General features: G+C 48.3%; 1 protein-coding gene across 1 annotated transcript; it reads left to right on the forward strand.

Moving 5' to 3' along the window:
• Positions 1 to 538: 538 nt before the first annotated feature.
• On the forward strand, positions 539 to 9,426 carry LOC134403945 (C-type lectin lectoxin-Thr1-like). The gene is made up of 5 exons (XM_063134490.1): positions 539 to 596; positions 1,488 to 1,582; positions 3,170 to 3,304; positions 5,791 to 5,905; positions 9,356 to 9,426. The coding sequence occupies exons 1-5, from the start codon at positions 539 to 541 to the stop codon at positions 9,424 to 9,426; spliced, it is 474 nt and encodes a 157-aa protein (XP_062990560.1).
• The last annotated feature ends 3,722 nt before the right edge of the window (positions 9,427 to 13,148 follow it).

Consider the following 13,148-nt stretch of genomic DNA (forward strand, 5'->3'; position numbering starts at 1 on the left):
TCTCTTCTCGATCCTCCCAGAGTGCAGGACACGGAATAACGGGCTCAAGTTAAAGGAAGCCAGATTCCAGCTGGACATCAGGAAAAACTTCCTGACTGTTAGAGCAGTACGACAATGGAACCAGTTACCTAGGGAGGTTGTGGGCTCTCCCACACTAGAGGCCTTCAAGAGGCAGCTGGACAACCACCTGTCAGGGATGCTTTAGGGTGGGGTTGGACTCGATGGCCTTGTAGGCCCCTTCCAACTCTGCTATTCTATGATTCTGTGATCTAAGATCTGGAGTTGGCCAGGCTAACCCGGACAACAGGATCGACCTATTCTGCCTGTCTCTTTTTGAAGCCACAGTTTCCTTCATGGGAGAAGCTGGACTGGCTGGAGCTCTTTTCATATAGCAAAGGTCCCAAGAATATTTGCACTTGGCAAGTGTGGTCACAGCACGCCATTGCTGATGGAGGCCACTCCAAAAACGTTGGCATTTCTCTCTGCCCCCTCTCCTCCACTGCCCTCTCTTGCTCTCCACAGGGAAGGAAGAAAAAAGATGGGGCTTTTCGCCTACTTCAGTTTTGGCTTCCTGATTTCTGGACTTTTCCTAAGAGGTGAGTTCCTGCAAGGAACCTCAGACTTGCAGCTATTATTCAGATTAGGCACGGTTGGATTTACACAGAACCTTTTTTTTAAGGATTCCCACAAAGGTGTGTACATGGCGAACCTTATGTCTGCACATCCATCCTGATTATTGTGGGAAAATCCCACAAGTAGGGCTGGTAGAAAAAGTCATGCAGGTTGTATTTTAACACAAATTTACTTAATTTCGCACCTTTGAATTATGATGCAAACCAAAATTGTTATCCTTTGAAATTTGCACTTTTCCAAATTTTTCAGTGGAGTTCTCCAATCAGAAATTACATACAAAGTTTCATATCTTAGGGGGAAATAACATTGAAAGCAGTATTATCTTAGAAAAATTGCTTGGAAAAATTGTGTATATTTGGCAAAAGTGTATACAAAAATGAGAAATATGGACAAAATTTGGAGAAATATGGACCAAAATGCTCCTGCGAGCTTGGGAAAAAGAACACCTCAAAGTTTGCGATGAAGCTTTCTTAAGACAGGAGAAATGCTGTAAGAGTGAGATGAAACAAACTCAAGACTGGAGAAACTAGAAACAAAAAAGCGTCTGGAATCGGCAGATTTATCCGCCGCTACTCATAAGCAGGACTCTGTCCTCTCCCGCTTACAAGGTGCTGCCAGAAATGTCCATGTTTCTGAGCTGCCTTTTTCTCCAGGCGAAGGTCACTGAGTGAACCACTGAGCAAAACTGTTATCCTGGAAGCCACGCTTGGTTTTTTGCCAGTTTCCCTGCGAGGAATCCCCATCTCCTCCATCCAGCTGCTGCCCAAATCCAGAGACATTCAATGTGTGCCCCCTGCCCTTCCCCCCACCATAGCCAGCCTCTGACTGGGCTTTCCCTCTGCCTCCCTGCCCAGGTGCTGATGCCGACAGCTGCCCTGTGGGATGGTTTCCCTTCGAGACCTTCTGCTACAAGCTCTTCACCGTTAGGATGAGCTGGCCTGATGCAGAGGTGAGTGCTGTTTTGTGGCTCTCGACCGCTCACTCCCAAGGCACGGCTCACTGTCCTGCAGAACCTGTCCTAGCGTGCCTGTGTCCTGCTCTGGCTGGGCTGGTGGCCTGTGGGTATGGTCCAAGGTCAACTAGAAGCAGTCAAAGGCAGCAGAAGGGCAAGTTTGCAGGCAGCTGGAGAGAGCTGGGCACTGCAGAACCTGGGAAACCCAAGCGTCATCTGGACTGGAGTGGATCTGACAGACGCCAAAGCTCTGGTGAGTCCTCCTTGTAAGCCCATCAAGACCCATTCATGATGTTCTACTGGGGAATTCAAAGAGGTGTTGCTTTGGCTTGTGGTTGGAGTCTACTACCCAAGTAATGGGTATTCTGAGATTTTTGCTCAAGTGAGCTAACCAATGCATAGAGTAAAGATGTCAGGATTGGACCTTGACTCCCTCCAGAGACCATGGTTATCAGAGTCAGAGGATGAGATGGGCCAGGAGGTGGGGGAGGAAACGCCTCCAAGAGACCCAGGAGACAAGGAGGGATCTTCTCAAGGGAAAGCGAGCCAGCTAGAGCCAGACACAGACACCACGTCTCCTTCTGCGGAAACTCAGCAACCAGCAGAAGGGGAGGGGGTGGGTGCAGCAGATGCGTGGAGCAGACGTAGAACTAAAAGGGCTGAACAAATGAAGGGAAGAAGGTGGTCAGCCTGATTGACCTAACACAATAAGTCTTTAGGGGAAGCTCCTGAAAAAGCCTGTCAGGTTCCTGGAGGCAAAGGCTATCAGCGGCTACTAGCCCTGATGGTTGTGTGCTATCTCCAGTATTTGATGCAGTAAGCCTGAGTGCCCCAGTTGCTGGGGAACATGGGTGGGAGGGTGCTGTTGCACCATGTCCTGCTTGTTCATCCCTGGCCGATGTCTTGTTGGCCACTGTGTGAATAGGGTGCTGGACTAGATGGACCCTGGGTCTGACCCAGCAGGGCTCTTCTTAGGTTCTGTGCTGAGGCGTAATGTTAGGATTGCAGCAACTCTCTAACCTGCCATACTGCGTCTATCCGAGAGAGTTTCATAGAATCGTAGAATCATAGAAAAGCAGAGTTGGATGGGGCCTACGAGGCCATCGAGTCCAACCCCCTGCTCAATGCAGGAATCCACCCTAAAGCATCCCTGACAGAGGGTTGTCCAGCTGCCTCTTGAAGGCCTCTAGTGTGGGAGAGCCCACAACCTCCCTAGGTAACTGGTTCCATTGTCGTACTGCTCTAGCAGTCAGGAAGTTTTTCCTGATGTCCAGCTGGAACCTGGCTTCCTTTAACTTGAGCCTGTTATTCCGTGTCCTGCACTCTGGGAGGATCGAGAAGAGATCCTGGCCCTCCTCTGTGGGATAATCTTTAGTTTCAAGCAAGCCCGTTAGGGTGGAGCAGCGTAGTCAAAGCACTGGCAACTGAATTGCTGTAAGACTCACTGCTTAGCCTACGTAAAAGGATCTCCATTGCCTAAGAAAATGGGGCACACCGTAGAGGGACACTGAACACCTGCCCTCCAATTCCCTGGTTTCTGTCCTTCCCAGGTAAAAAAAGTCTTTCTCTATCACCCTCTCTCAGCTAGCCTGCCAAAGCTTCAACTCCCACCTGGCCTCCATCCATAGCAAAGAAGAGGGAGTCCAGGTGGCCGGCTACGTTGGCAACCATCTCAAGTGGTTCGATCATGTCTGGATTGGACTGCGGGACATGTGGAAGGTGGGTGCCTGCTCTGATTGCTTGCTTATTTTTCTTCAACCTTTTCTAAGGTGCTTTTCGACAATTGTATCCAAGGTGGCGTACGGGCAGCCCTTGAAAAGTTCCTGCAATCAATAACACAACTTATGCTTGGAATTCTCTTCCAGAGCATTTGTGGAACACCACTTCAACTACTGTTTTTAAAGCTCAATTGAAAACTTTCCTTTTTTCTACGGCTTTTAGAACTTGACTTTGTTCTTACTTTTACACTGTTAGTTTCATTTATTTATTTATTTATTTATTTATTACATTTTTATACCGCCCAATAGCCGAAGCTCTCTGGGCGGTTCACAAAAATTAAAACCACAGTAAAACACCCAACAGTTTCATTGTCCCCTGTGCCTAATTGGTGCATTCTCTTACCTCTCTTATTGTTTTATTATGATTTTCATAGAATCATAGAATAGCAGAGTTGGAAGGGGCCTACAAGGCCATGGAGTCCAACCCCCTGCTCAAGGCAGGAATCCACCCTAAAGCATCCCTGACAGATGGCTGTCCAGCTGCCACTTGAAGGCCTCTAGTGTGGGAGAGGCCACTACCTCCCTAGGTAACTGGTTCCATTGTTGTACTGCTCTAACAGTCAGGAAGTTTTTCCTGATGTCCAGCTGGAATCTGGCTTCCTTTAACTTGAGCCCGTTATTCCGTGTCCTGCACTCTGGGAGGATCGAGAAGAGATCCTGGCCCTTCTCTGTCTGACAACCTTTCAAGTATTTGAAGAGTGCTCTCATGTCTCCCTTCAATCTTCTCTTCTCCAGGCTAAACATTTTAGTGGAATGTAAGCCTATGTGGCAGGGTGTTGCTGTTTTATTCTTTTACTATGTCCAGCACCACGTACATTGAGATGCAGCCTGGCTACTCATAAGCCTCCGAACTCGGAGACCGATGACGAGTATCCTAGGCAGAGCGGGAGGCGCTTTGCATCCCCTACTCTGCATTTTAGCTAAACAGGCAATTTCGCCCATCTAGTGGAGGCTTCCAGAAGGGGGAGGGAAGGCAGCTGGGGACTGCTGGGGAAATCTTGCATTTCCTCACCCCACTCCCCGGTGTCCTCCCTCCCTGCCCTGGGAAAATTTAACCATGATAATTAAATTAAGGCATTCAAATCACTTAAAACGCAATACATTAAAATAAATCTGCAGCTGCTGAACCTCAGAAGTCAGAGAGGAGGTGGCACTGGCTGACCAGAGTTTGGGGTGGGGTGGGGTGGGGTGAATTCAATGGAATGTACAGCTACACACACACACACACACACACACACACACACACACACACACACACACACATCACTACTAAGAAAGATAGAATACATTATGCAAAGCAGTCAATGTTGCAGGATAAATTATATCAAATGACAGAAATGATGTAACTTTATTTCCTTTGTGTGAAATGTGGTTACTAATCAGGCAAATAGATCTGAGCTGAGGTTGGGGATTGGCGTAATGTCTACGCGTGTCACAAAGGAAACAGTGGGTCCCTAAAGCAGGAGAAACACTCTATAATCACCCGTGCAATTCTGGGGTTTTGTTTTGGTGGGCTCATTCCCAGATGATGGGTTGCAGTTTTTCCAAATACAGTGCATTACTTTCCTACTTACCTTTCCTTTGGTGTCTCTCCCACCCACACAGGTAATAAGGTTCATGAGCAAAACATGGACAGAAAGATTTCCAGATGTGTGGGATGTTGATACACCATGGAAGTATTTGTTTCCCACTTTTCTAGACAAATACTCCCCACAAAGCAATTTACTCTATAATCAAATTAATATGCATTTTAAACCTACGGGGAGGTCAAGGCTCCAGTAGGAGCAGGGCCTTTTCTGCAGCAGCCCCAATAAGATCCCATGGAACTCTGTTCTGAAGAAGGCTGATACTGCCTCTCCCCACTTCTGGCCCTTTGAAGGCATGTATGTTCCCACTGGCTTTTGGAATTAAAAATTGGGAACTAAACACTAAGAACTGACTACACCATAAGTCCTTGCCTGATATTGCTGTTGTGTTTGTTTCTTTATTTGCTGATGTTTTTCTTTTCTGTTTTTTCATATGCTTTAATTTTTTCTTAGGCCATGGCTAGACCAGGCCTATATCCCGGGATTGTCCCGGTATCATCCCTGTACATCCAAATGACACACAGGGGATCCCGGGAGCAGGCAGGGACGACTCCTCCATTTGCCTGGGATAATCCTTCGGTCTAGCTAAGGCCTTATTTTATTGTTGGGTTTTTAATCGTAAACCACTGTGATACACACACACACACACACACACACACACACACACATGCACGAAGAGCAGTGCAGAACTATTTTAAAATGAAATTAGTAACAAAAACACCAAGCCCCTCCATCGCCCCTGCCCACTGCCTAACAACAGCTTTGACTTGGCATCTGGACCACTAAGTGTGGCGGTGTCTTTCTTGGCTAACCAACGTGCTTTGCTTTGCTGTCAATGCAGAATGGAGTGTGGAGCTGGACTGACAACTCCCCGTCTAACTATACAGCCTGGAATATTGGAGAACCCAACAATCAAAGAAGTCAAGAGAGCTGTGTGGAGCTTTGGTCTTTCTCAGGTCAGCCCAAGTGACATGTTGCAGACAGAGACTTTGGCGGTCAACAAACAGGATGAACCAACTGTCGGTCTTCCAGGAATGGGAGTGTTTTCACACAATGAGAGTGCAGTTTTGAACCCCACCCTAGTATTGGTTGCTGTACCATTCGTTTGGTGTGTCCTGTGACTTACTAGACCATTTGTAATCAGGAGTGATATTAGTTAACCCTTCCAGAATTTTCTGTCATGCTTTATAGCTGCTCTAATAGCAGTGGTTTGCATTTTGTATAGACCTGGCAAATCAACAGGTCCGCAGAACACTTTGCTACATAGTCAGGAAAACATAGGGCGTTGCTAGACCTACCGGGTGTTCCGTCGTTGAGGAGCGGTGAAAGCGGCTTTTCCCGTTCAGCCGTGACGCCTCATGCTCCACACCTGCCTTCGATTTGTGGCGGAAGTTTGCGCCGGTTGTGCTGCTGCCGCCGCGAGAACGGTTGCGCAGCCACACCGGCCTGATTGCCGCGGCTTTTTTTTTCGCTCGCTGCACGGTTTGCGCACGTCCGAAAGACCGCAAACTTGCGCAGCCGTCAGCGATGCCGCCGCCGGCCCTGGCGGCGGCAGCGGCGGCAGTGCCAGTGCCAGCTGAAGTGCTGCTGGTGCTGTTGAGGGTCAACATTGATGCGCTCACTTCCTGATGGGGGTCGTGGCGGGTGTCATATGACCCGAGGTCAATCGTCTGCATGGCCACTCTGTGCCTACATCTCCCATCATGCCTCTGAGGTGTCGGCGGCGATGATCGCCTCTGTGCCCTGTGCCCCATCCCAAGGAGCCAACCCACATCTGGCCGTAGCCATGGCAGCAGCCCACAAACAGCTCTGCCCTCTGCCAGCCTGGTACCCACACTAACAGGCAGCGTACAGCACCGCCATTATGCGGCCACGGTAGCTGCCCACCGCAAGGAGTCACCAGCCACTTTTCCGTTCCTCCGTTCCTGCGCAAACTGTCACTGGGGAAATAAAAAAAAAAAGCCGCTCCGCCACGCTGCCCCAGCTGGCGGACTGCGCGCAAATGGCGGAGGCGGCTTGACCGAAGCCGCTGACCACTCCCCCTTAGCACGCCTTTTCCTGACCAGTGCCGACCGCAGTGACCTCACATCCTCCCACACGTACTCCGAATTACCGCGGGACAGCAGGAAAAGGCGCCCTAAAACTCACTTTTTTAAAGTCGGGAGAAAGAGGCTTCACCGCGGGATAACGGCGGATCCTCGTGAACGTCATCTGGAAGCCTCGACGTGACTGCGGAAGGTAACGCGCGCTAGAGCCTCGTCTAGTAACGCCCACAGTCAGTGCTCCCAACGGGAGGGTGTAACCAGGAGTCTCTCCCAAGGATCTGTTTTGGGATTGGTGCTTTTTAACTTGTTTGTAAATGATCTGGAGTTAGGGGTGAGCGGTGAGGTGGCCATGTTTGCTGATGACACCAAATTATTTGGTGTCATCACCAAATACTTAAAAGGTTGTCACACAGAGGAGAGCTAGGATCTCTTCTTGATCCTCCCAGAGTGCAGGACATGGAAAAACGGGCTCAAGTTAAAGGAAGCCAGATTCCAGCTGGACATCAGGAAAAACTTCTTGACTGTTAGAGCAGTACGACAATGGAAGGCTCTCCCACACTAGAGGCCTTCAAGAGGCATCTGGACAACCATCTGTCAGGGATGCTTTAGGGTGGATCCCTGCATTGAGCAGGGGGTTGGACTCGATGGCCTTGTAGGCCCCTCCCAGCTCTGCTATTCTATGATTCTATGATTCTATTTAAGGTGGTTAAAACAAAAAGGGGCATTGAAGAGGTTCGAAAAGATCTCTCCAAACTGGAAGAATGCATTTAAATGGCAAATGCAGTTCAATGTCAGCGAGGCTAAAGTGATGCACATTGGGGCAAAAGTCCGTAACCACATATGTGGTGAAGGAGTCTGAGCTGGAGCTGACTTTTTACGGAGGGATCTTGAGGTTGTGGTGGATAACTCAATTAAACGTTGACCCCGTGTGCAGCTGCTGTGAAAAGAAAAAGCAAATTTCATGTTAAGGATTCTTTAGGAAAGGGATTGAAATGAAAACTGTCAATGTTGTGAGGCTGTTGTGTACAAAGCTACAGTGGACCCAGACTTGGAGTTGCACCGTTCTGGTCACTACACTTCAAACAGAATATTGTAGTGCTGAGAAAGTGAAGAGTGAAAGGGCAACCACAGTGACCTGGGGGCTGGAGCAACTCCACTATTACACCAACAGCAGAGCTATTTAATTTGCAGCTATTTCATTTAAATAAGAGCTGAGTAAAGGAGCATGAGTGAGGTGTACAGAATTATGCATCATGTGGAGAAAGTGGATAGAGTATTCTGTCACAATACTAGAATGGGGTCATCCAAAAATGCTGAATGGTAGGAGGTTCAGGACAGTTAAAAGAAAAGAGTTCTTCACACAGGGCATAGTTAAACTATGGAATTTGCTACCATAAGATGCAGAGATGGCCACCAGTTTGGATGGCTTTAAACAGGGGACTGGACACATTCATGAAGGAGAAGGCTGGCAAAGGCTGCTAGTCCTGATGACTACAGTGCAGCTGGACAACCATCTGTCAGGGATGCTTTAGGGTGGATTCCTGCATTGAGCACGGGGTTGGACTTGATGGCCTTGTAGGCCCCTTCCAACTCTGCTCTTCTATGATTCTATGATTCTATGTTACCTCCAGTATCGGAGGCAGTATGCCTATGTAAATGAGTCAGTGGGGAACTTGGGCAGGAGGGTGCTGTTTCACTCATGTCCTGCTTGTGAGCTTCCAAGAGGCATCTGATTGGCCACTGTGAGAAACAGGATGCTGGATATGATTGGCCTTTAGTCTGATGCTAGCAGGGAATCTTCTGAAGTTTTCATCTTGTGATAAGCTGTCGTAGGACTTCTGCTGTATCCTAAAGTCTCCCAGCAGGCACAGTGATGATTCCAGCAGTGCATGGTACTATATAGAATAAATCTTATGGTTTTTTATCAGTAGGATCTTCGGGATAGGATTAAACTGTCCGTCTGAGTAATATTTATTTGATACCCTACAGTGGTGCCAAACGCAGCAGCAATTCCAATTTCTTTACATCAAGAGCTGTCTGAATAATAAAAAAGGAGTGTCTTACTTATTAGGACTCAGAAAGCCCCTTAGAAAACCGATGGTCCAAACATCCCAACACACCCTCAGTGACTTATCTAAAACATTCCAGCTTCTGAATGCATTATCAGGCTTCCAAACATCTTTGCTGATGGGAAAAGTTATCGGGTTTTGCTCCTTTTGACTCCAAGCTTTGTATTTCTTGTTGTCTGAGCGCCTAGGGCAACTCATTTCCTCAGCCAATCAGGGACTCAGCACCTCTTAAACACTGCTGGGGTCCATTTTAGAGTGGAACATCAGACGCTAATTCTGTTTTGCTTTCTAGGGTATATGTGCTGGAATGACAAGAGCTGCAAATCAGAGCGTGCGTTCCTCTGCAAGTACAGACTCCAGTGAAGGAGTGGTTGTTCAGCATCTGAGGAGGGGCTACCAAGATGATAGACTCAACAAGCAAGGGAGTCTCTGGGCAGGGAAAGAGTATTTCCTGACAAGAACCCAAATTGCCCCTCCTCTGCTTTAATATGCTCTCTCTATGGATTGGCTGTGGGTTAATTTGTTTCTGTCTCTTGATTGTAGATTAGTGTAACACCAAATAAACTCTGTCCTTATCACTTTGTTAACTGAATAAGGTTAAAAAGGATTCTAATTATTTTGTGTTGTTATGGTCCAAATGACAGTCCACAAGAACAGCACAAACCCTGTTCCTTTCATAGGGCCATGGAGCTGGTCTGTAAGGCCAACCTAGAGCCCTCCGGATGTTTTGGATTACAACTCCCAGAATTCCTGATTCTTGGCCATGCAGGCAAGGGATGATGGGATTTGGATTCCAAAGCACCTGGACTGCACCAGATTGGGGAATGTTGTATTGGGGGGGGGGGGAAAGGAACATTATGTATTGGACAATGAATATTCAAAACTATTAGAGATAACTGGAACAGAATGTGGCTCTTCGCAGATGTGGGCCACACTCCTGCCACCACTGCTGTGACAAAAATAAAAAAATAAAAAATGGGAGGGGATTTCTGTTATAAGGGCCTCCATAGCTAATACCAAGGCATAGAATGGACCGTTTTCATTTTTATACAAGCTAATCCTACCAATTCTAAGCCTCTATAGTGGTTTGCTGCCAAATTTTGATGGCAATCCATGACCCATCCCACCTTTCTTCCAGGGGCAACAGCTGGGGGCAGAGGCTGGAATGGGAGGAGGTGGGGGGGCTGTGTGTTGCCCACCCCGGGCTATTAGGATGATAAAGATGCAGGTTTGGCTTACCAGGGTTAGGACAAAACCCACAGCTTTGGGGACAAGGCTCAATGTTCAAACATCCAAATAGATTAAGAAGCCCATGCAGGTAACCGAGTAAGTCCCGGGGGCTGCTGTCTATATGTCTTCTAAGCTCCAAAGTGGCTGCACAATGGCGCTGGGTTATTTATACAATGCACCCACAGACTTGCAGCCACTGAGGGGCTTTTTGTCAAAGTTGCATGGTCAGAAAGTTGGGAACTCTCCCACGCTAGAGGCATTCAAGAGGCAGCTGGACAACCATCTGTCAGGGATGCTTTAGGTAGGGTGACCCTATGAAAAGGAGGACAGGGCTCCTGTATCTTTAACAGTTGCATAGAAAAAGGAATTTCAGCAGGTGTCATTTGTATATATGGAGAACCTGGTGAAATTCCCTCTTCATCACCACAGTTAAAGGTGCAGGAGCTATACTAGAGTGACCAGATTTAAAAGAGGGCAGGGCACCTGCAGCTTTAACTTTGGTGATGAAGAGGAAATTTCACCAGGTTCCCCATATATATAAAATGACACCTGCTGAAATTCCCTTTTCAATACAACTACTAAAGATACAGGACCCCTGTCCTCCTTTTCATAGGGTCACCCTACTTTAGGGTGGATTCCTGCATTGAGCAGGGGGTTGGACTCGATGGCCTTGTAGGCCCCTTCTAGCTCTGCTATTCTATGATTCTATGAACTTACCCCCAACTTTTTTCTTCAAAGCGAGGCCACCACAGCCCTTCTGATGTGTGTCCTTGCTCCAGGGTCGAGCAGGGTGTGTGGATGGCAGCCCTGATTGGTTGCCAGAAGCCAGGCAGAGGACAGGGTTGTGTTCTTTGATGCTGCATTAATTCTGTCAGGAATTGACTTAGCAGAGATTAAGCAGCAACACAGCAGCTTCAGCATTTGATTCTTCTGCTTGGTTACTGAGCACTGTCCCTCCAGGAAGAAAATATACTCACAACACGTACAGCTTTTATTCAGCAAAGATTTTACTGAGGCATATAACGTCTTCTGTACAAAATACACCCAGCATACACGATATCACCAACCAGCATCCACCCACACCACCATTACATCTGTACAACTTTATATACATTTCATACATGGTATTGCACACAGTTTCCTCAGCCAATTATTCAATCAACAGTTGAGTCAGGAGGCCTTGACATTTTACAGTCCAGTAATGATGTGTAACACCTGTAGAGAATTGAGGGTCCAAAGATTGTGCCAAAGTCCATTTTTTCTTCTTCCAGGAGGGGATCTACACATTGTCGTGAAGGCGCTTGAGTGCGCCTGCAGTGTGCCCTGAAACTCATCTTGTAGATCCTCCCCTATCCTGGCCAGAAGAGGAGGAGGAGGAGGAGGAGGCAGCAGCCCCGCATCGCCCCTTGCCGGGACAGGGCGAAAAGTTTCCAGGCTCGGTGGCTTCGCTGGGGATTCCGGCCACGTCCTTGCCGCCGCCGCCACCCACCTCCCAGCCGGCCTCCTGCTGCCGGTGAAAGAGCCACCCGGGTCGGAGAGCTCGGCGGAAGAAGCCGCCGCCCCACCTTCTTCCGCCAAGCTCTCTGACCCGGTTGGCTCTTTCGCCGGCAGCAGGAGGCCGGTGGGGAGGTGGGCGGCGGCGGCGGATTCCCCAGTGAAGCCGCCGAGCCCGGAAACTTTTTGCCCCATCCCTGCGAGGGGCGATGCGGGGCCGCTGCCACCTCCTCCTCCTCCTCCTCCTCCTCCTCCTCCTCCTCCTCTTCTGGCCAGGATAGGGCAGGATCTACGCAATGAGTTTCGGGGCGCACTGTCCGGTTTATCTGTGAAGTTTACCCTGTCCTGGACAGGATTGCACTCTCCCTAAAGGATCAGGTCCGTAGTTTGGGGGTGCTCCTGGATCCAGAACTATCACTTGAGGCACAGGTGAACTCAGTGGCAAAGAACACTTTTTATCAGCTTAGGTTGATATACCAACTGCACCCTTATCTGGACAGATGAACCACCCGCTAACAGTACCTCCGTCTTGTCTGGACTGAGTCTCAGTTTGTTAGCCCTCATCCAGTCCATTACCGTGCTTGATGGCAGCAGAAGCATACCATGCAAGGGGGTCTGGGGAGGCAAAAATGTATTCAAATGTAGAACCGTGTATTCGATAAACGGTATATCGGGGCTTTTTAATGCTGTGGTCTGGTTTCATCTAGGTATCACCAGAATCTGTTTTGACTGGGCCCTGAGTGGATCAGGCTTCCAAATCAATAGGGCTTCTAAGTGCATCTTGGCCTCCATGCAACATTTAACTCTGCCTTCAAATAACTAGCAATGCCACTGAAATCTATAATTAGTCTGTCTATACTATGAATCTAGTTCATGATATGCAGTTCCCATATATAGAAAACAATCCCTCGATTGAAACGGCAACATCTTAGTAATTGGAACTGAGATTGATTAAAGGTGATATTGATGTTTCTCAAAGCTGCAGCCTGTAGCAATGTATCGATCTGCTTGAATAGGACAGATCACGGTCCGTGGAGCAGGACGAGGACATGGACCGGGGTAGCACGATCTGTGCCTGTGTGACTTATCATGTCATCCAACCCCAGCGGTCGTAGGTGGCACGAGGATTAAACAACCCTTACATAATCCTAAAACAGCCCATGGTTTCTGGGAGGGTTGTTTAATCCTCACACAACCCACCCCAGATGACTTGAGTATCCCAAATACCCGCCCGCATGCACCACAACCCACTGTGGCTTATTTAAAAACCCACTGTGGCTTATTTAAGCTTGAGTGGGTTGTTTGATCATGCAAACAGACCCATCCTCTCTGCTGTTCCAGCAATTTTCGGTAAATGAATA

Source organism: Elgaria multicarinata, chromosome 9 (genome assembly GCF_023053635.1).
Source record: "Elgaria multicarinata webbii isolate HBS135686 ecotype San Diego chromosome 9, rElgMul1.1.pri, whole genome shotgun sequence".
Classification (NCBI taxonomy): Eukaryota; Metazoa; Chordata; class Lepidosauria; order Squamata; family Anguidae; genus Elgaria; species Elgaria multicarinata.

Coding starts and splice junctions, on each gene's coding strand:
- LOC134403945 (XM_063134490.1), top strand. CDS start 539: ATGGGGCTTTTCGCCTACTTCAGTTTTGGCTTCCTGATTTCTGGACTT. Junction 597..1,487: donor TTCTGGACTTTTCCTAAGAG/GTGAGTTCCTGC, acceptor CTCCCTGCCCAG/GTGCTGATGCCGACAGCTGC. Junction 3,305..5,790: donor GACTGCGGGACATGTGGAAG/GTGGGTGCCTGC, acceptor CTGTCAATGCAG/AATGGAGTGTGGAGCTGGAC.